Genomic DNA, 22,747 nt, shown 5'->3' with positions numbered 1-22,747 from the left:
ATTTATTGTTTGTGAAGAACTGCAGAAAGAACCCTTTGTAAACAGCAGTAATAAAGTGATTTTGCTCATATTCTTGCTACAAAGAAGAGAACCCTCTGACAGAAACTAAGATACTACATGGGTACCAAACCACACCTCAGCCACAACAGATAAGAAGGGCAGAATACACCTGCACACATACAAATATGTTTTTTTTTCTTTCACGGTAGACTGGGGTAAAATTTAACTGAGGCTTAAAAGCCTTTTTTCTTTCACCTTGAAGGTGGTGGGATTTTTTAAATCAGGCTTTGAAGCAAGGTAAATTAGACCTTTCAGGCACTTAGTTTTCAATTCTGTAAACATATATGTGAGTAATCGAATGCAAATTTGCTTATATGGACAAAGTTAAATACAGACATTATAGGATCAAGATCACAGCTGGAACTTCTAAATAGTAAGAGCTAGTATACCACTGGTCTAGACTTAAGAGAAAAGGCACTTCCTGGCAAAGGAAGTGAAAAGTAGCTGAAAGACATAAAAGTAAATAGAAGGAACAATTCCATTGTGTTGCTACAATCAAGACAAAATCATCCTTAAATTGTTTTAGTTAGCTTTGCATTTCTAAATACTGAAGCAAAGAGCTGCAAAAGTATAAGTTGCTTCACTTGTGTTTGACAGACATTTCCACAGGTGTCAGACCCTTCTGATTCAAGATGATACAATATAATACATAGGTCTGAGTATCACTGCAACTGAGTATCACTGAGCAACTAAAATAGAGACGAAAAGAAGAAGGAAAAATCAACATGTAATGTCCTTATCTTTGCTGAATAATTTTGAACGACTACTACCAACACGCACCAGATACATGGAATTTTAGTTCCAAAGGTCAACTGCTTTCGTTCATTTTGTTGGCCAACAAAGACAGGATGTGAAGATACAAGTTGCACTTCTAGGCTACTTAATTGTCTACCATCTAATTAATCCTCTTGACTCGTTGCTCCACCCTAATGCTACACATGCTTCTGTAAATGTGATGCAAGGACTTTTTGCATGTACACCTCACAGCCAGTATTGTTGCAGATGTCAGTACTTTCTATGATTTCACTCCTGGTAGTTGTGGGAGAATCTGCCCTCCCAGGGCACACTTGAAACTTCAGGAAGGCACCAAACCAGTGGCAGAATTAATTTGCTTTTGGCTGAAATTGGCAATAAAGCTTTTTTCTTGACAGCTGTGCTTTCCTTAATGAGATCACCCCACTGAGGTCAAGGCACAAATACACTCTAGTGTTGGAGTGTAAACCCAGTTCTTGCTGAACCTCCATGCACCTCTGTCTCAGGACGGACCAGAAGATTAGAAAAAATTTTAACTCAAGTGAATTATGCATTACAGAAAAGCTCTAGATCTCCACTAACTTTGTCCTAAATTTATAAGCCAGTGCGTTACAAGGACGTTGCTAGGCAATTAGTTTACTACAATTATCAGGCAATAAACTAATTCCCTGGAAAGTCAAATAACTCCATATCTATACTACAGACCACCTAAATTTTCAAGAACAATTAACAGATAAGCTACAAACTTAAGAGTCTATTGACAGAATCTTTCTGGTAGAAAGGAGTGTGTAAAGATTAGAGTACCTAGATGGCAAATTATCTGAAGCAGAATTTCCTTTCAGTATTTTCAGATCGGGATCAGTGTTTGTAATGTTTATTGAAAATACCTTCTCCTTCTCCCAAAACTTTCCTCTGTCTGTTCTACCAGAGGTTTGTGGGGTTTTTTAGATGTTGTATAATATGATCATTTTGTAAAAGACGCCTCCAGTTTAGGGTCTAGTAGTCTTTATTTAGATGAGACACTGATGTCTAGAATCATAAAATATGTGAGTTCTAACATGTTTTGTTTAAATCCTCATTTTGCTTACCAACTTTTTAGGATGCCTGTAGTGGCTTTGGTGTCTGAACAGGATATAGCAGTGTTAGTTAATATCTGAGAATCTGGAGGGCAGGGTGGGAACTTTTATTCTGGGCTAGTGGCATGTCTGCACTCCAGCAGCTGCAAACCTGCTATGAAGGAGGTGTGTGAGCACCAGTCTGCCAGTTTGCAGTGGTGCTGCTGCAGGCCTCATGTCATATCCCAAATCTGAAAGATCAAAATTAGATGCAACTTTTGAAAACATGGGTTGATTCAATGTCTCCAGATCCAGTTTCATGTTTTTACAAACTTTAATCAGCTTGCCTTTGCCTGTAGTGATGAAATAACACTCCCTGTTTTGACAGTCTGTGGCTTTGTGAAATGGAAAGTCACAATAAACAATGAAGACCACATTGAACATGCTAATACACAACCGCAAATGTTTCCTTAATTCCTAGGCCTAACCTAGACAGCTTATCCAAACACTTCCTCCTGTTGACTCCTTCTGACCCCCACGTCATCCTGGGTTACTAGATTTTAGATAGGAACTTCTAATACACATAATCAAGATTGAAGGCAGAGTTTCATTAGCACAAACCCCCCTATCATAATTGTAATCTACAGTAAATGAATGCAATTAAACACACCAGGGTCTCCCATGAGCCCTCCCCTCCTCTGCACACAGACAGCAGCTATAAGCTGACAACAGGCTCTCATATAAAGCTGGCACATACATACACTGCAATAGCAGCAAGTCTACAGGGTTGCACTTCACATGATCATGTTGTTGTTTCTCCTTCAGCTGTTGGTGCTCTCATGTCTTGGAGCCACAGAGCCACAGGGAGATTCATTGCAAAGGAAAAGAGGAAGGCCATTTCAGCACCTCTTCTACCTGGACAAAAATCTGCATGAAAATCAGAGCTTCCGTGAGCTGGTAGGGCAAAACCCAGGAGGTGTTGAGGAAACCCTGGGAGAGCCAAGCTTTTTTGTAGCAATTCCCCAGATGGCATCTGAAAGTGGGAAGCAAGAGGAGAAAAAAATGTCCAGATTCATCCTTCCCAATGCACAACTCCATGCAGACCAAGACCTGAGAATCCAGGCAGCACCCAGAGAGAGCTCTCCTGTGGAAAACTTCTCTCCATCCCACTATTCAAGCAAGAGAGAAGCTGAACCTCCCTATAGAAAAGATGCCAAGAAATTTTGGGACCACTTCATGTTAAAGAAAAATTCAGCTTCTGAAGAGGTTGTCCTGCCAATCAAGAGCAATGAAATGCACCAAGAAAACTGTAGAACCCTGCCTTTTTCCCAGGTAAGAACAGGTGTCAAAGATCAGTAAGTGTGTCCTTTCCCCTGCCTCTGGTAATCACCAACTAAAGACACACAGGTTATTTTGTTTGCAAAGTCACAGGGCTACTTCAGAACACCCTCATGTGATAAGCTGCTGAAAAACACTGGTGAAAAAGGCTGAAAATGCCTTAGGGTGATGAGGCAAAATGCTAAACTATACTACTGGAAAGCCACACATTTCATTTTCAGGGAGTTATTTATTCTTTTTTATGCAAACAATGTTCTGACCTTGCCTGAGCAAGCAGGGCAGTGGCAAGTAATTATCTAGCCAAGGAATATACATCTAAACAGTTTGTATACATGAATTACCTATGTATATGTATAGACATACATATTCACATATGTGTATATGCAGAGTCATGGGGCAAGTATTTACAGGAGAAGCTGGATGTTTTCTTGCAGCTAAGCAAGGATTCCTTTCTGCTGTATTAATTGGAAAAATGATGCATATATCTAATTCTGTGCTAAGAATGTTGGAGAACTGGTAAATTGTCCCATGCACAGATGAAGCCGTTCTGTAATATTGTAACACCAAGACAAGCAGACAGTATAGATAAAAGTGCTGTATTCCTCATAAGGCAACATGTGTTCTCAGTGTTTCTACAATCACAGTCCATCAAGGAACATGTTATTTCACATCCCTCAATAAATTAATTTCATTGGCAGACACAGGTGAATAGATATGGCCTAGAAACTTGTACTATTTCACTATTTGTGCCATGTAATATGGCAAGCTTTCTCCAGGATGGTTGCAGTTATGCCAATATAAAAGTGCTAACTTCAGTCTAGCTTTTTATGGCTTGAGAGCTGACATAGGCTTTCTTAATACAGGTAGTTGTTACTCTAGCAAACCAAGAGATTACAGAACTTCCATTGTACTTTTGAGATTTTCATTAAAAATACCTGCTAAAGAACATTACATCTCTTCCACATAGACACAAATCTTCAAGATTACAGCTGAGTCTAGTTTGAGGTTTATATACAAGAACATTGGGTCAGAATGATGTTTTAGGTCCTGCTGAGTAGTTAAGACTGCTTTAACCATGTCAGAAATGGTTACTCAAAGAGCCATTAAAAAGTAAATATGACAAACCCACCTACTGTATTTTTCCCCATCAGATCGCAAAGGCTCTGACTGAAGCAAATTTTACCTTTGTTGTTCATTCTAAGAATTGTCTATAGCAGCACAAAATTTTTATTTTAAAATTTCTTATATTTTATTGCTTATTTGACATAGAAAATAAACATATTTTAAGTAAATGTTCTGAGAAAATACAGTATTTGGGTGGGGGTGGGGGTGTTGCCTTCAGGCCTTCTAGCAAATTCCATGAGTCATTCCTGTGCCAGAAACTTCAAAGTGCTTTCTGTTTCAGGGCATTAGTCACGACAGCTGTGAGAAGGTAATGGTACAGAATAATCTGTGTTTTGGAAAATGTAGCTCCTTTCACGTTCCTGGTCCAGAAGATCATCTTTATACCTTTTGTTCTCATTGCTTGCCCAGCAAGTTCTCCATGAAGCGCCTGGAACTCAACTGTACCAGTTCTGTCCCAGTGGTCAAAGAAGTCATGATTGTAGAAGAGTGTAAATGTGAGACCCAGAAGATTAAAGACCCTGCGACTGGATCTCTACTATCAGACATACATACAAATGTACACGAGCACAATTAACCTGTGCAAAGTACCTCTTAATCCTTGATCATAAGAATCTGCAAATGAAAAAAAACCCTGAAATTAAAGCTTTCATCACACTGGTACACAAAACTATTAAAGACACAGACTTTCTGCTTGAACTGCTTTGCTTCAACAATAACTTTACCTATAATGTAACAGATATTTCCTTGAAGCTGTTAAAGAAATGCAGATGAGTTGACTGTGTTTATATATTGAGTACTTACTTTAACAAGGGAAACCTTTAAAACTTTTTCTACCCCTCCTATCACTTTTTCTAGAATGCTAGTAAACAATTGCTGAAGAAGTAGTGTGATTTACATGTGCAAAAACCTAATGTATTGGCTGGTTTACATTGCCTTTGCTTGCAGGGGTTGCCAATGTAGCTGTATTGGCAAGACAGATGAGGCTTTAGTCTCTTCCTTGCAAAAACAGGTCTACTTTTACATTAAGATAGTGGCTGGAGAGTGTGAAATATAAATGGACATAAATCCCCCACTGGAGTCCAGTTCCCAGGGAAAATTTATATACCTCACAACTTACACACCTAAGATAGTGGGTGCAAAGGATATTTTGCCATAAAAACCACTTACTCTCCTTGTACATGTCTGAATTTGCTCTGCACTTTTTTTAAACTGAAAAGTGTTACATAGCAGGAGAAAAAAAAATATTAAAAAAAATGTATACTCCCACCAAAAACATCATAAATGAGTGTATTGTTATTATTATTATTTAAATTCACTGTGGAAAGACAATGCATGTTTTCCAGTCTGACGAATTTTAGTGCTGTCAGTGACTCCAAGGTAAAGTTTAAGAAATGTTCTCAACACCTAAACTAAAGCAGAAAAGGCATTTGTGTGATAGAAAATCTGCAGAAGGATTTCATCTGCATAGCAATACCTGTAGAGCTTTATAGTAACAGCCAAGAAAACTCTCTGCTAGGAGAGGTCTGATTCTAGTGCCAGCCAACACAGCACCAGTGACTGTTAGCCGAATTGCTGGTTTCTCTGCTCTTTCCGGCTGCATCTTCCTGGATTTGTCTTACAGACCTGGCACACCAGACAGTGATCAGCTTCCAGCAACTAGCCTTCAGCCTATTTCTAACCCAGCTCCTTCAGTCCTCTAGGAATCTGCTCCACGGCTACTGCCAAACTCTCACACCTGGGCTCCTGTTGTTAAACTATCCACAGCTCTTTTTAGAGACATTGGCAATCAGTATTGATATAGCTGGCCAATTCAGGGGTTGAGTAGATGATTCCTTGTATTTGAAACGCACTGTGATCAGAAGTGTCTTAATATCCTGTGAAAAACTTATGTTCAGTGTGGCTTTGGTGTGCAAGGCACATGTTTAATATTTACTGGAAATTGCATCTGAATTATATTCTCATATGGGATCTGAACTGCTGCAATAGATGTTTGCTTCTGCAGGTCACTTGCAGTGACTGAACTGAAGATCAATATACAGTTATTCTTCACTATATATAAACCTGTTTTTAAATAATAAAAATTGTATCCCAAAACTGAACAAAGCCTTCTCTCTATATCCTTTTATGCTAAGGACAGATGTGCAACTGTGAATGGCTGTTCATGTGCTATGGCATGATATATGATATCATTCCAAGTAACAAGCTGTCAAGGTCTTACCATCCCTGTATTGAATGCAATAAAAGAAATACTTATTTTAACTTCATCTTTATTCTAGCTTTATGATGCTGATTAATATTCTCAGGATACTAGTGCAAAGAACTACTACCCAAATCCAGAAATATCCCTTCACATGTTAGGTTGCATTGAGCATTAATGGGCTTAGGTTATGACAAAAAAAAACAACCAAAAAACAACGCTTTTCTAACAGGCAAAATAGCACTTCACTAGCAACCATAGTTTCAGGGAAGAAAGCAACTCTTTATGACATACTTTTTTTTCCAGAAGAGATTCCTCCTCACTGGGCATGTCTAGTTGCACAGTCAGCCCTAACAACTGGTCCTTTGTTAAAGTATGCTGTGTGCAAGTGGAAAACCTATGAAACACCTCCCTGCCTTACCATAAGGTTCAAACCTCAGCACCTTATCAAACCTTTGTGAATTACTGTGTGTCATTATTAGTGTTCATTTTTAACCAAGCCCAAGGAAGAAAAGCACGCAAAGCATCAAAGTTCCCAACCTTTTTCCTCATTATTCCCAACTTCATTTTTTAATCTGAAAAAAAGCTAATTCTGAGGCATCTAACCACTGACATTTGAAAGCTGTGTGAATACATAAGAATGTTTGTCTGCATTTTCTTTTTTTCCTGAAATGTAAGTATGTTTAAGTTTGATACTCACATGGAGCCACCTGAAAGTAGGACCTACATTCATTCCCAGTAAGATCACAAGTCGATTAAAAAGAAAAGTTTTCCACTCTTGTAATTTTGACATGACTGACTGCTGAACTGTGACTTTTGCACATAAGGATGGCAGAACTGAGAATATGTTGTGGACTGTGAAGTAGTCAGACTATTTTTTTAATGCTCCTTCTGTGTGCTGAAGCATTATTGCAGTCAGAGAGAGCTGCTCGTGTAAGGAGTCTGCAGGACCAGATTCTTAGTGTGAATTTGCCCAGCTTAAAAGTAGGTGAAAAGAGGTAATGACAGCTGTAGTAATTGCTAATTAGATTAGTGCTGCAGGTTTTTTAGATGAATGTTTAATTAACCCAGCAATGACTGGTTGCATGTAATTAGCACAGTATTCTGCAAAATCAAGAATGTGTTAATTGGATCAAATTTCTCAGCCTTTAAAAATTCTGTATTAGGAATGTGTTGTACCCAGGGACCAACAGGATTTTGTTTTCTCACCACAGCTATGATGGCCTCTACTAGAATAATGATGTGGGTCAGAAAGGTGAGGTCCATATCATGATAGGGATGCTTCCAGTTGTAATGCCATTATAGCAGCAAACCTGCATAACTTCCATTTACCTGTGTTCACTCAGAGGTTGTGTATTTCTGTAATGAAAGCTTTTCCAGTGTAACTATGCTTATAATGTAAATGTTAATGTGATCTCTTTTATTTCAGAGCACTCCTTGTGCAAACCAATCTTACAGAACAAGATTAACCCGTAGTTGGAGACCTCTGAAAATACAGCTCAATCCTGAGTGGAGTTTGCACTATGTACTTACTTGACCTACTGCCTCTTTTTCAAATGGGTATGGTTCAGCTTGAAAATAATTGAAGTGCTGTTTATTCTAATTGCTTAAGCAAAATAAATCTTCAGTACAGGCTATTCTCTTAAATAAGAGTTGTATGTAACTGGCTTCAATGCCTGTAATTACATCAAACGCTAGAGTTACATCAAGCTCTTGTCAAATTCTGCGCAATGATATATTCCAGGGAAAAGGCTCTGAAGTTGCACTCAGTACACCATGCTGTGCTTGGTACTTTGTTCACCATTTACGAAATATTCACAGCTAACCTCATGGCTGCCAGCTAACAAGCCTCTTTTACTGACAGGTGGTGAAATCTCTTGTGCTACTTTCTCCTAAACGCACTAGCTCCTTCTTGCAGTAGCAAGATGAAGAGATTCCCTACTCAGACAGAAGCTCCCTGCTAGTCTGTACAGCTGCATAATCACATCACGTCTGGGAGACATCTGGCAGCATGTGCTGTGCAGAGTGATGCACTTGAAGAGGTGTTGAGGTTACTCCAGGTCCTTCATCAGGCAGCTTGCCAGTGGAAACTGGGAACACTGATGATGAATTATAAATATTTTGCATTTGCTGTTTTGCTAAACCTAACTCCTTGAATATCCACTATGAAGCCACCAACTTCAGCTCCCCTGAAATCTCTCTCTGACAACTTGTGCACACTCTCACTGCTCAGATGAGAAAGAATGGGAATGAGAAGACCCTGTAGTTGCTCTGCTGCAAGAGCAATTATAAGAATGTTAATTGTCCACACTAAGAACAGAGTTGACCTTTTTACAGTGCCTCATGCTCTATGGCACCAGCAAACTTCAACCTAAAAAACCCCAAAATATGGATCAAAAGCTAGTAACAACAACAATAATCAGGCAGGGCCAGCCTTATGTTTCTCTAAGGCTTTTTTTGAGGCATTTTTGTTTTGCTGATGTAGGGTACTGCTATTATCAGCCATTTAGTCTGATACTCTGCTGGTGGCTGTAGCCTGCAGTCAGCGTTCAAACAGAGAAGGCATGTACCTAAGCTCCTTTCTGAACAAGGCTCAGCTCAACCCTCTGCTGAAGCTGGTTCATGTTCACCTCACCATGCAACAAGACATGGAAGCACTGAACAGTCTTGTTGCCCTGCCTGGACTTGAGAGAGCAACTCCTGGAGCAAGAGAAGTGTTAGAAGAGCTAATGCTAGGACATCTGCAGCTGGACATTATCTGAGGAGAGCTCCTCACACCATTGAAGTGCCTTGGATGAAAATCAACTCCCTATTGGACTACTGCCTGGTCTCACTTGGTCCCCATGTAATTTGCCTGGTCTGGGGGATCAGTAGATTTCACCATGCCTTACTAAGCTACTGAGGCAGACAGACTGGAAAACATTGTTGCCATTGATTCTTCTAGTGATTAGGTCAGAGTGAAAGCAGAGACATTTTCCTTTACCATCTTATTGTTTCATCCTGAGTATGTCACATCATGACTGACAACACTTCTAGGTGACAAGTTTTGTTTCAGCACAGTATGTCACTAACATAGACTTCCATCTTCATGATACAGATCTTCATAACATGAAGGACTTTCCTCCCATTCTAGAGTTAAAAAGTGTCTCCTGTGTATTGGCAAAATTTACAAGGAAAGGAGCAATGCAATGGTGCTGCAGAAGAGAAGTGGCAGTAACTGCATAATTTAGACAGACCCAGGAAGATGAGTACTGTGAGAAGGTTGGTTTCTCAACTGGGGGCAGCATCCCTTCTGCACATCAATCAAGGGGCATAACTGGGCTCAGAATGAATCCTGAAAACGGTCTAATGAAGCAAGGGTCTTGTAAGCAGTAAGAATCAGGGGAGTCACAGTGCATACCTCTCTCTTGCATGTGCGCTCCATAACAGAGCATCAGCTGTTACTGCATGTGGCTTGATTTTAGCATGCTGATTTAATATTTACAGAGTGCCAATAAAATTTATATGATGACAGCTGGTGGCTCCTGTGGTAATTTATAAACAGCAACAACACCACAATAGAGACATCAGAAACTCCAAGAGGAATTCTACGCTATTGTGCAATATTCAGCACTAAAGAATGCCGGTATTTTTATGATTTTGCAGACTTTTAATAATCTTTGTGTAATAAATTCATATCGTGCTTTAAGTAAGGTCTGTGTTATGCAAAGTTAGTAGTTCACCTGTTGGTTTTTTTTCCTTCAGAATGGAGTTCATCGCAAAGACTCATTGTCTATCTGGATATGATACTCTGGCAAAATTGCTGCACAATTTCTAAAGTCTGAGCCTTTGCAAGTCCAGTTGGGAAGTCCAGCATATGATTTCCTGCTTTTCTTCCTGCATTGTGCTTCTCAAAAGAAATATTAACAAATGGGAACTGCTGTGCTGACGACTGAGCCAGAATAGACTACCGCCCTTGTTTCACAACCTGTGTTTACTCTGAACTTCCATGAGCAGAAAAGAGTAAAATACAATCTGTCTGGCAAGATCTAATGACTGGCCATTACCAGTGTACTACTATAGAAACACAAACACCTGGTATTTGACTAGAAGATGACATTATTAACTGATTATTTTTAATTCCATGAGACACCTCCACTGATCCTACTATCCCTCTGTTTATCTTTCAATTTCATTTCCCAGGTCCTTGGTTTCCTTTCCACTCCTTGGTTGTGTTTTGGGTTTTTTTTTTGTTTGATTTGTTTATTTGTTGTTATTCTTCAAATCAGTGAAAAGTTTTCACAGCTGATTAGGTCTTTTACATAGAGGCATAAATTCATATGTGAAATTTCTCATGGAATAGAGGCAGAGGTTGTTTTTTATTGCAACAACCTTTCCAGTGATTCTTTTCCCCATGATTTTTAATAGTTTGATTAATATGTCTATTATTTTCAGCATTACCTGTTCCTAGCAGCACATGTAGGTTGTTCTTGAGGAAGTGCTGTCTTCTGGCTTACCTGGAATATGCTTCATTCTCCTTCCAGGCAACCTCCAGTTCCTGCTAAGAATATGTATTTTCAGGTCAAAGTAACTTTAGCTTGAAATGTTAAGAATTGCCCTGGATAACAAAGGACTGTAGATACCAAAAAATAAATCAGGACAAGCTCCAAAAGTCTCAACCAACCTTGAAATTCACCTAAAGTCTGAACTGAATTTTTGGGTATTCTCTTTTTAGAATAATCATATTATGATCAAGTTTTAGGAAGAATGTTACCAGTAATAAGGAAGAGTTTTCTGTATTGGTGGTGATCACCATATTACTCTTCACTCATTTCATCCATCATTATGTAGGAAAAATGCTCCAGGGCAAGAGCCCATCAATTTACAGTGGGAACCATGCCACTCAGACAGATGGGGATACCATTAGGTAGCCAAAAGATCATGTATGTGCATCAGCAATGGGTGCTCAAGGCACGATTCCCAGCTGGGAACACTGAAAATGCTGTCCGTTACAAGCTGTCTGTGGCTCTTAGCCACTGTTAATCCCTCACAAGATTATCTGCCAGAATTATCTTTTAAAAACAAAGATTGGCTTTTGCGGCAGTGCAAGGGCCCTTTGTGAGCAAGGGGCATAGCACAGCAGGGGACCTGAGTGTCACAGAAATGTCACAACTGGCCCGTGCTGACAAAGAGGAGAGGCTAGGGTGCAAAGTATAGAGTTACAACAGTATTCCTTTATTCATGTGCATGAGGTGTCCCATTCAAATTGGGGCGTACAAAATGATGTTTTACACATGGTTCTCATGTCTTTCAAGTGTTCTGACCACTTGCTACTTAACACACACATAACTGCTATTTTGGAAAGCAACTATAATTTCATGGTGCTACCATCCACCTGATGCTTCTTTCTTGATCTAGGTGTCCCTGGTGCTGGTCTTTCTACAATTACTTATCGATGGTGACAGATAATAGGAGGGTTTCCACAGAGGTGTTGGGAGAGGTTGGGATGCTGGCATTACCGTGGTAGTGCAAGGGTATCCTTTCCTTATGGATGGCTTTAAGATGCCAAGAAACAAAAGGTTCTTCTCCTCCTCCCTGCAGTGACGTGGGGCCCTTCAGTTATGCTGACTTAACCATGATTATGCAGTATACAAGGTAAAGTAAGTATCAAGACTTAAGAAAGCAAATACCATTTTACACTAATAAGGTTGATACGATTTCATACTGTAAAGTCTAATTGGTCCGATAGTTAGGGAATGAGATTCTCCTAACAGGAGCCTGGAGACCGAGGCAGCGCCCTTCTGCAGCGTTTGCGTTTCGTCAGGAATTGCAAAGGGACACCGCAGAGACAAAGGAGAGAGAAGGGCCCACCTCGCCTGGTCCCCAGCCGAGGCTTGCGCCAGCGACCTCTCGCACGGCAGAGGCGGCTGCACGCCTCAAGGCGGGTCGGGCCACCGGGGCCCCGACAGCCGCCCGCCGGGCAGGAACTCCTCCAGCGTGGCGCCCCCCGCCTGCGCAGAGGCGGCACGGTGCAACGGACCCCACGCAGACCCTGCGGGTGACTCAGTACGGGGCAACACATCCCCGCTCCGGGCCCGGGCCTGCCGCCCGCTCCTAAGGAGAACGCGGCGGGGCGGCGGGAGCCAGGGGCAGCCGGGCCAGCCCTCGGGCCCCCCGCCCCGCAGGCTCTGGCCCCGCCCCGCCGCCAGCGCGACCCTGGCGCGCGTGCGCGTCCCGCACGGCGGAAGCGGAAGGCGCTGCCGCGGCGGCGGGAGGGGTTGGGCGCGTGCGGGCGCGCGTGCTGCGAGCGGCCGAGCTGGCCCCCGCCGTTGCTATGGAGAGCGGGGGAGAGGGGGGCGCGTGACCGCGGCCCCTCCCTTCTCCTCCCGGCCTCGCCCAACGGTTGGTTCCGCCTCGCGCCCCGGGGAGGGGGGCGGCGGGGGGAGGGGCTGCGCGGCCGGCGGGGCGCTGCCTGCGGGGGGCGCGGGGGGCAGCCGCCCTGTCGCTGCCGCGAGGGGGTCGCGCCGGGAGTGCCGCGCCGGTGGCGGGGCCGCTGCCGCCCCTCCTGCGGCGGTGGGGCGCCGGGCGCCTCGGGAAGGCCGGCCGGTGGCGGGCTTCTGCTGGGGTGCGTGGGGGGCCTTGGGCGGCCGCCTAACCTGTGTTAAATCTGCGTTAGCAGTCTCGGACGTCTGCTGTACCCCTGTTAACTTTAACTTCAGGAGTTTGTTTTCTGTATAGAGATTTGGGGAAGGGAAGTCCGTAGCAGCCTTCGTGAGTATCTCCGTATCTACAAAATAAAGGAATACTGTTGTCCTTGTCATGAAGCTCCACAGTGCAGATTTTTTTTGGCTAAATGCTGCAGGGGGCGTTTCCCGCTGTTGGGGTGGTCGTGGAAGAGGGGTGGGGGTTCTGCTGGCTGCGCGGGCCCCAGCACAGTGCGAGGAAGTGCAACGCCTTGTAACCTTGCTGGCTCTCATACTTTTATTTTCCATCTCCAGTAGTTAGTGCAATGAAATTGCAGGTCTTCATTCCCTTCACACTGAGGATCCAAACAATAATATGCTGAAGTAACACATATTGTCTGTCTACAAGTGGCTGGTCAACAGTAGGTGAAGATAGTTTTCATGGATGTGCAATTGATGAGGTTATAGTGTATATACGTTAATATTAGGCTACATCCCAGTCCAAGCCCGTGTGGCATCTTTTCATGACTGCAGTCGATGTTTACAGATACACCTTGCAAGATTATATCTGTAAAAAAGAATTGGGTGGGAATGTCTTGCCTACCTTAAGCAACCTGTCAACTGCCACCTAGCAACTGTAGTGCCAAGGTCTCTGCTGACAACAGTCTATTGTATAAATACGTGCAATGACAGGTACATGGGTTTTTGTCACGGCAAAAATATGCTGCTGCTTGCATTAACTGGTTATTGAGATACTAGTTTTGTTAAATGTAAAAGCTGCCAAAGGTGTAATGGTAATTCTGTTCTGACACTAGAATATCACATAAGTGACTTCTTTAAAATGTAGTTGAAAGTGATATATTTGTTTGGTTCAAGTCATTTTTTTTCCTGGTGAAGTGTTTCTTTGGTTTTATATCAGTAATTTTTGGCAGTAAATCTTAAGATTTCAGGGAAGCCACAGACCTAAAACCACAGATAAACAAATGATGGAGGCTGTTGATTGTTACGGCCTTGCCTTGGCTATTGCAAATATTATACCAACTGTATTTCTCATGTTTCTACTCTCTGTTCCTTTTTCTGTCTGAATTGGTTAGAATACAGCCTTTCTAGGAGGTGGTGTTTTTCTCACTCTAGAAGTGGTTTTTATAGAGCACAGTATGGTTCAGTTTGCGTGGGATCCTAAAATGGGTGTTTCACAGTGAACAATACTACGAATTATTGTCATTCTGGACTTGTTTAAGCATTTGTGAAAAAAATTCTGGCAGTCAGAAAAAAATTCTGGCAGATTTCACAACTATTACTTTCTTGCTGAAGTAGAAGTCCAGGGCTAAAGTCAGGCAGAACATGTAGGATCTTGGTTTCTAGTTATGTCTCCATGAAACAGCCATAAAAGTGCAAGGAGCAGGATGTCATCAGAGCTAGTTGTTGTGCTTCTTAGGCTGATAAATGGTGTAGCGCTTGTGTTGGAATTATTTAGGAAATGGATTTTTCTAAGTATATTTTGGGATGGTCTTGATGCAGAATTGTATACTTTTTTGAGGTCTGCATTCAAATAAGCCTATTTAAACAATCTATTATTTCATGTTAACATTTCTGGTTAGTGCAAAGCTTTCTCATTTCTCAGAAGTGATTTTCTGCCTGACTGACTCATTCTGTGGCCTCATTATTCAGTGGATGTCACATCAGAAGTCATATTTGAGGTGACTTAGGGAACAAATACTGACATATATAACACTGTTAATTGAATTGGGCAGAAAGAAAAGACTTGGCAAAAAATGCTGTCCAGGCATCCTGTAGTATAAGTGGTTTTTTGGAAAGGCAAGAGCTATTCTTGATCAGGTAGGAAAGAGTCATGTTTTAGTAAATCTGAAGCGTTTCAGAGCCACAGCTACTCTTTGCTTTCAGATGCTTTGTGTTTGAGACATTTATTTAGAAAAAATGGCTATAAATTAGGGTAAGAGGGAAGAAGACCACAAAACCTTTAACATTAATGTTGTGTATTTTATCCTGAATTATTTTGTTGGAAAACTTTTAGGCGTTATGTGTATGAATGCTGAATGTGTACGGATATAAGTCACTTAATTGTTTCTTTTCAACTGGTTTGTTGTAAACCTGCTCATAGACTTTTCCTCTACATATTGTAGTTACCAGAAATGATGCACCCTAAAGAATAGGATTGTTTGAGTTCAGTCTACCTTTCTTTTGACATTGTATTTGAAAGAGTAAACACAGGATTTTTTAAAGTATGTTTAAAAAAAGAAGACTATAAATTCACCTTGTCTGTGAGTTAAATTGGAATCTAGTACTTTACCTAATCATTAGAATGTGCACGTTAGGTTTTCTTTATCGCCTCTGCCTTTACATATTTATATACGGTACATAAGAGGGAGAGGGGGAAAAGTTCACTTTGCTGGAGGGAGGCAATCTATTAACATTGTTTGTGCAGTATTGCTAACAAAAGTATAATGAAACATATAAAACTTAATTTATCATTGGAATAGGCATGCAGGAAGCAAGTGTATCACAGTTTAAAGTAACTGAAATACACTGCCAGTAGTGTAGTTTGATACACATCTTTCACTGAACACTCCCATCCTTTTAAATCTATATTAAAATTATGAAGTGGCCTAGAACTGAAATTTGAGGAATGCTAGTTAGAATCAGCATGTCAGTTCAGACATAGGAGGCAAAGGATCTGGATATCTCTGAATAGCTTGAGAGGAAGCTCTGATCAGTGAGGTGAGGTATGAAGAACAGAATAGAATGTAATTATTATGTGCTGCCTTTCAAACCAATGATCACGATTGTTTGAGTATCACACTCTATTTGGTCTCTTTCAGGAAAGATACAGAAGAAGATGATGAAGAATCTCCCTTTCTTGAGAATGGAGCCTTTTTTTGCATAGTTCCAACTTAATTGTGGAACTTGCCATCAGAGGTATGGGTTTGGAGAGTGTGTTTGGTTTTTGTTTGGTTTGGGTTTTTAATTATAAAAGTGGATAATGTCACGCAGGCAAAAGTTAGCCACTGAGTTATAAAAATTTGGGATATATTTCCATTATAGGCATTCTTACAGTTTTCTCCAGAATCTCTCTTGCTGCTTCTTGCTCACACACTATATTTAGTAGGTCACTTGGAAACAAGTATTTCAGTACTTAACATATCTCTGTTTTGTTTGTTGAGCTGTTATTTTCCCTTCTGAGGAAGTGCTGTGAAGTTATGGAATCTCTGCTGCTTTGACAAGACGGAAAACAGATGGCTTCCTCAGCAGTCAGCAGTGTTCTTAGCTGCCTTGGGTTTTGTGGCCTCTGTGTTTCTGTGTGATTTCTCCTTTGTAAGTCCGTGCTTACTACTCCCAATCTTCTTGTCTCTGATGTGTTTGGAAACAGTTTCCAAGATTATTTGTTCCACTTTCCCAGGAGTCAGGGTGAGGCTGACAGGCCTGGAGTTGCCTCGATCCTCCTTCTTGCCCTTGAAAACATGACGCTTTCTTGAGTCCTCTGGAACCTCACCTATCAACTTAAAACTGATGAAGATGGCCTCATGATGACAGGGCCAGCTCCCTCAGCATTCATGGTGGCATTTCATCAGGTCCCATGGAACTGTTATGTCCAGTTTGTTCAAAGGTTTTTAAATCTGATTCTCCCTCACTCAGAGTAAGTCTTTCTTGCTCCAGATTGTTCCACTGGTCTCAGAGGCCTGGGACTCCGGAAAGCAGGTCTTACCCAGAAAGAACAAGGTAAAGAAGGCGCTTTGACCTTTTTGTATCCTTTCACCAGGTACCCCGCCCCATTCAGCAGCAGACCCACACTTCCCCTAGCCTTCCTTACGCTGCTCATGTACCTGTACAAGACTTCCCTTTAGACCTTCACCAGATTCAACTCCAGGTGGACTTCAGCTTTCATAACCCCACCCCAGTACATCCAAGTGGTAGTTTTGTGTCGAGTGTGTGCATACGCTTGGTGTGGCCCCACTTCACCTCTGTTCTGTTGATTATAAGGTCTCTGTTGTCTATGTCATTCTGCATCCTTTGCTTGCAAACCCTGACCTCCATTTCCTCACTTAATCGTAGGTCACCACGTCTTGCATTGTTCCTAGTCTAAGCCTTCCCTTAGCAGACTGACCAGCCTGTTAGCAAAGATGCTTTTACTCCACATAGTGTCAGGTGGATCCTGTCCCCCTCCACTGCAGTTCTTGATCCTTAGAGAAGGTCCTATGGATGTAAAAGCTGAGTCCCAACTTCTGAAACAAGCTGCACAACCACTTGCTGGTCTGTGTGATCTATCTCCTCCTCCTTGAGTCCACCCCCTTCACTAGCAGGATGAAGGAGATACCACACAGTCCCCTGGCCCTGGCCCTCATACCCCAAGCCATGTAGTCATGCTTGATATGCTCCTGGTCTCCCATGGTCATATCCGTGGTGCCCATATGGAAGAGCAGCTGAGTGTAATAGTCTGAGGGCCAGACTACCAGCCTCAGTAATAGCCTATTCATGGTACGCAGGACCCAAGCCCTGGCGAGCAGCAGGCCTTGCCAGGTGACAGGTTGGGCTGGCAGAGGTGCCTCTGACGTTACTGCAGGGAGTTTCCCACCACTGTTCCCATGCCTCATCTTGCTTGCACTGCTGCAGGACAGAGGCACAGCCAGCTCGGAGGGTTCACTGGACAGAGCTCCCTGTCTTTGCCTGCTGCCAGGGCTCAGAACCCACTCTGTAGATCAGCGCTGCAAGTGGAGCGGGAACTGTCCTCCTGGTGCTGAAGCTCACAAGCTCCCAGACTTCTCCAGACTCAGCATCTCCACGCCCAGCCTGACAAGCTAAGGCTCTGCTTGCTTCTGCTGGTTCTGCTGGGTGCAGTGGGGCTTCCTGTAGCCACGCAGGGTCTTGAAGGGGATCTGGTCCATCTCCTTTTCAGCATCCCTGATATGGTACAGTCTGCTCGTGTCCTCCTGCACCTTCTCTGCTTGATGCGACAGATCCTCCATCAGTGCATGCTTAGAAGGATATAAAATGGGTTTTAGTTCTCAACCTGCTGGTTGCCAGAGCTAACTTACAACAGAGGGACGTTAACAACTGGCAGATTCATGAGTATAATACTACATCATTTATATGTCTACACGTTACATGCATGTGTAGTGTATTAATACCAGGGATACAACAAGACAATGGTGCATGCATGCTACATATAGTAAAACTAAAAAGAAATAGTAAATACAGCCCCGAATAGTTTTTATGATTATCATTTACTTAAAAACAGTTTTAAGGGCACAGTATCTTTGTTCAGTGTGCAACATAGGTTTCTGAAACAAGTATTGGCAAACTTGGTGCATTTTTAGCATAAAAATAAGCACTTAATCCTCTGCTATACTTGAATGGGAACAGTGTTTCACTAGAAGACAGCAAACAAAGGGTTATCATAAGTAGTGCATAGAGGAAGTGTGGGAAAATGTCAGATCGCTTATTTGGGTCTGATTTTGATCAGAGATCTAGAAAAAGAAAACAGGACATTATTGAAATCTGTGGATAATATTAAGCAGAGAAATTGTGAATGCAAGTGAAGATAGACAAACATGAAACAAGCAGAACCCCTGGAAACAGGGTTATCTGACTGATAAATATGATGGAATTTCAATGCAGCAAGTAGAAGCTGAAAGGAATGGAAGGAAATCCATCTGAAATGGGCAAGTTCCTTGAAGCCCAGAAATAAGGCAGACTAATGGGTAGGAGAGTAGCTTGGGGTTTATGTTTGTGTTCAGATATTAAAATATGTATATGAAGACAGCCTAGCAAAAAAATTAACAGTAGTAAATTTCCTTTGAAGATTCTGCTGAATAGTGCTTACAAGTTGGTGCTGCATTTTTTATGAAGATCAGTTTATGAAACTCAGAAATTCATACTGTAGAACTAGGTGGGGTTTCTTCAGTCTAAAACAAAAAAAGAACCCAGTACACTAAATCTATCAGAATGGAAATGATTTTTTAAGTGTGATTAATAGTGAGAAAACTTAGTATTGTATGATAACTGTTAATGATCTACATGATAGACGTTAGGGTCGGTGGTTTCTTTCTCTATTGGTTTGCTGTAACTGCCATGAAGGAGTTTTTTAAGCAGGGAAAAATGACAAATTCCTAGGGAAGCTTGTGGCTATTTTAGCATACAAGCTTTTAAAAAAATAAACTTAAAATGTGATTAGGAGACTGACAGTTTGGTGGGATGCGTCCTTGTGTAATGTAAATCATTACTTGTATTCCTTCTTTGATTTGCTACCTTTTTATTTTGATGGGAGACTTCTTTAATGTTTATATTCTTGGCTGCTGCTGGCTGGCTGCCGGTTGCTTGCTTTACCAATTACTTAATAGTGTTTCCAGGTGCTTATTTTACTTGCATCTTGATGATAAATATTACTTCTTAGTGATATATAACTCATTAATGAAATTATAAAATACTTCTCTTCCTGGTACTTGAACATGTGAAATGTCTAAGTTTTCATTTAATTCCTTTAATCAATAGCTGACAGTTTGGAGTTTTCCTATTTAAATGTATGTGGGACCCTGCAAGTTGCATGATACTGGTTAACTATTTTTTTCTTTTTTTTTTTTTTATTATTTACCTCTAGGATAATTTTTTATTCCTGGGTTGACAGTTTATCACCTGTTTGTATTCAATGGGACGACGAGTTCACTTTGTGGTTGACCCTCAGGGTTGGTGCTGTATGGGCCTGATTATCTTTGTCTGGCTGTACAATACGATCTTCATTCCAAAAGTCATCCTTTTTCCTCACTATGAAGAGGGACATATCTCAGTTGTGGCAATTCTGTGTAAGTCAATTTAAATTAGTGAATTTTTACTAGTAAAAACAGTATCTTTGGGCTGTAGCTAACATATATGAAACAGATCAGAAAATAAAGAGTAAGGTGCAGGTTAAAGGGTGAGAGTACTGGGATGCATCCTACATTTTTGAGTTCTGAGAAGTTGAGACACTTTATTTTCAGAGGTGTAATGGTAAAACTTGTTTGTGTGGGAACTGGGGAAAAACATCTGGTTTTCAGATCCTGTAGCTAGAACTTGACAGAATTTCAGGCTGACAACTCTTGGTGCTTGGGGTAGGAGTAATAATGGTTGACAAACTGAGTTTTGTTAGTTTTGTCATACAACCCTTGATGGGTGGTCAGCTGAGTTACGCTGATAGGTTTTGCTGGGGAAAAGGCTTTAATTATAATTGAAACCAACTTTAAAGTGAAGGTGGACTATTGGGAATGTCCTTTCATGTAGAGGCTTTGAGGTGTAGAATGGCTGATGCTTATTTGATAAGACATTTGGAGGAGCTTTTTATACAGAGTAGTCAGGTCATAGTGGTGGTCCTGCTGGTGCTATCTGAACAGTGTTCACAGCTACCTTTTCCTCTCACTTTCTAGGACTGGGGAAGACTTAATATTGTAGACTGTGTACTACCAAAAATATATTTGCAATTGAATGAGAATGCAGAGTAATTTCCAACTCGGTGCTGGAGCATCTATATTTGTGATGCAGGGTGTAGTAGATATTTTTGTACACCTGAAAAAGACTAACAAATGCTTATTTACTTTTTCAGGTTATTACTTCTGCTCGTTGTTTTGTATAGCTTCATTACTGAGAGCCTCAATAGCTGATCCAGGAAAGCTACCTGAAAACCCAAAGATACCAATTACAGGTACATTAAGTTGTTTCTATATAATCAAATGAAAGTTTTTTTAATGTCCTCAAAATAATTAGGAATCAATTTGATTTTGTGAGATTTGATGGAAACCATGAGCTATCTCTGCTGAAGCCTATATTGTTAATGAAATTAAAATTGGCTTGCCACTGTTCTTAATGTCTTCATTTCTAGCACTTTCCCTTGTGTAGGCTCAAAACTTCTTTTTCAAAACTGGTATTCCATCAGAAGTTTAATTTGTGGGAACTTCTAGGAAATCTTTCAATGGGAAGAATTTTTTTTGCATTCTAGGCTTTCAAACATACTGCATATACTTATAACTTGATAATATTTAATTACAGATGTTTAGAGATGGTTATAATTCTACAGCTTTTGTAGATTTGTGAAATATTGAAAGTGGTAGTAGAAGGTATTCTTACGCTGGTTTTTACCTGTGCATTTTTTACAGGGTTTTTTTTTCAGTGACTTATGTTTATATGGGCTATTAACAAAGAAACGTGACACTAGTTACGTTGCATTGCTATAGAATAGCAACTTACTGTGAGAATTCCCTTCTGTCCTTGTGAATTTATCCCACAATTCATGTATAGTATGTGATGCTCCAGAAATTGGAGGGAATTTGAAACCTTAATAATTCTCCACAGAAGAGGCGAATATTTTAAATTAACTGTTTGATGCTATGCATCAAAGGTGCTTGTCCAATGTATATTGCTTTTGCATAGCAGTTTAGAATGGCATAGGGCTGTTAAGCAGCATGAGCTTTGTCACATGAACAGAAAATATTTTTTGAATGTAGAAAATGTATCAAATGCAGTGAGGAGTGCATATTTCAGTTTTGTTTTGCAATGTGGTGGGTGCCAGGATTAACATTTTGCTCTCTCTTCCTGATGTTAATGAGAATCTAGGATGATGTGTTTGGAAACGTGATCTGTTTAGCCTCAGTGCTGATGTTACAATGCACACAGACTAGGCAGCAGATTGTGTAAAGGGATGTATCTCCCTGGGATTCAGATGTGAAACACCGATCACAGAAAATCTCATGTCTGTGTTTTCTGCTCCTGGTAACTGATCCTTTGATCCAGTAAAATGCAAGGTGGCTCAGACTTGGGTTCACCAGTCAATGTTTTTGCTGTAGGAAGAACAGCATGAATTCTGGAACCTGAGCTGGAGAATGAAGACATTCAGTGCAGTTACAGATAATTAACATTTATGACTGAATGTTCATTTACCTGCAAAATACCAGGATGAGTACAAATTCCCATTGTGCACAAATGCTTCTTTCTCTTTTAGGGGATCCCTTTGAATAGCTCTCCAGACTCTTCTTGCTCCATGCATTCCATATGGCAATGATTCTTTGTAGATAGTTCTGAAGGTGGAGCACTTGGGCTCAACTGTGACATTGACGTTATGATTTGCTATGTGCTATATCAGGGGGTTTGTACTTTCTAAAGTAGCACTTCAGTTCTCTGGTACTCTCAAGATTGACAGGAAGATACACTTTTGCATGGTATAAGTTGTATTAAAAAATGAGGTTGGAATGTTCCTGAACTCTGCTGATAGCTTCCCTGTTAGGGAGTGACACCTTTGTGACATTGAATTTATGGGAACAGATTGTAAATCAGTTTCCATCTGGCATGGTTGCTAGTTTAATGATCTCAGATATTGGGCTTCTTTACTTCCAGTGTCCAAATGTTATTTTGCAGCAAAAAAGACAAGATTAGAGCTGCCTGCAGGTGGCTCAGAAGTGCTAAATTTGACTTTATTTTCTTTACATAGTTTACCATATGAAATTCCAGAATGACCTGCTGTAAAAAAGAAGCTTCCCCCCCTCCCCACCCCCTCCACCCCCCCACCCGCCACCCCCTGC

At 41.1% G+C, this 22,747-nt stretch overlaps 2 protein-coding genes across 6 annotated transcripts in view; both read left to right on the top strand.

The window, feature by feature from the left end:
* Positions 1 to 2,666: 2,666 nt before the first annotated feature.
* CER1 (cerberus 1, DAN family BMP antagonist) lies at positions 2,667 to 5,392 on the top strand (the record flags this gene model as incomplete). Its single annotated transcript, XM_080371889.1, has 2 exons — positions 2,667 to 3,200; positions 4,612 to 5,392. 2 exons carry the CDS (start codon positions 2,667 to 2,669, stop codon positions 4,903 to 4,905), a joined length of 828 nt encoding a protein of 275 aa, XP_080228015.1. The 3' UTR covers positions 4,906 to 5,392.
* A 16-nt stretch (positions 5,393 to 5,408) lies between these two features.
* Positions 5,409 to 22,747, top strand: part of ZDHHC21 (zDHHC palmitoyltransferase 21) — a 46,633-nt gene continuing 29,294 nt past the window's right edge. For 3 of the 5 annotated variants that reach the window (XM_080371884.1, XM_080371882.1, XM_080371886.1), the window contains exons 1-4: positions 5,411 to 12,909; positions 16,031 to 16,127; positions 19,804 to 20,005; positions 20,779 to 20,877. In XM_080371884.1, coding sequence (XP_080228010.1) covers positions 19,852 to 20,005; positions 20,779 to 20,877 — 253 coding nt within the window. In that variant the 5' untranslated portion in view covers positions 5,411 to 12,909; positions 16,031 to 16,127; positions 19,804 to 19,851. Of the gene's footprint in view, positions 12,910 to 12,972; positions 13,279 to 16,030; positions 16,128 to 19,803; positions 20,006 to 20,778; positions 20,878 to 22,747 lie in introns of those variants that run through there. The other 2 variants (XM_080371885.1, XM_080371883.1) reach the window with 2 other exon arrangements.

Source organism: Falco punctatus (genome assembly GCF_963210335.1).
Source record: "Falco punctatus genome assembly, chromosome: Z".
Lineage (NCBI taxonomy): Eukaryota > Metazoa > Chordata > Aves > Falconiformes > Falconidae > Falco > Falco punctatus.
Note: the sequence above shows the minus strand (reverse complement) of the source record. Positions and strands in the feature narration are given on the sequence as shown.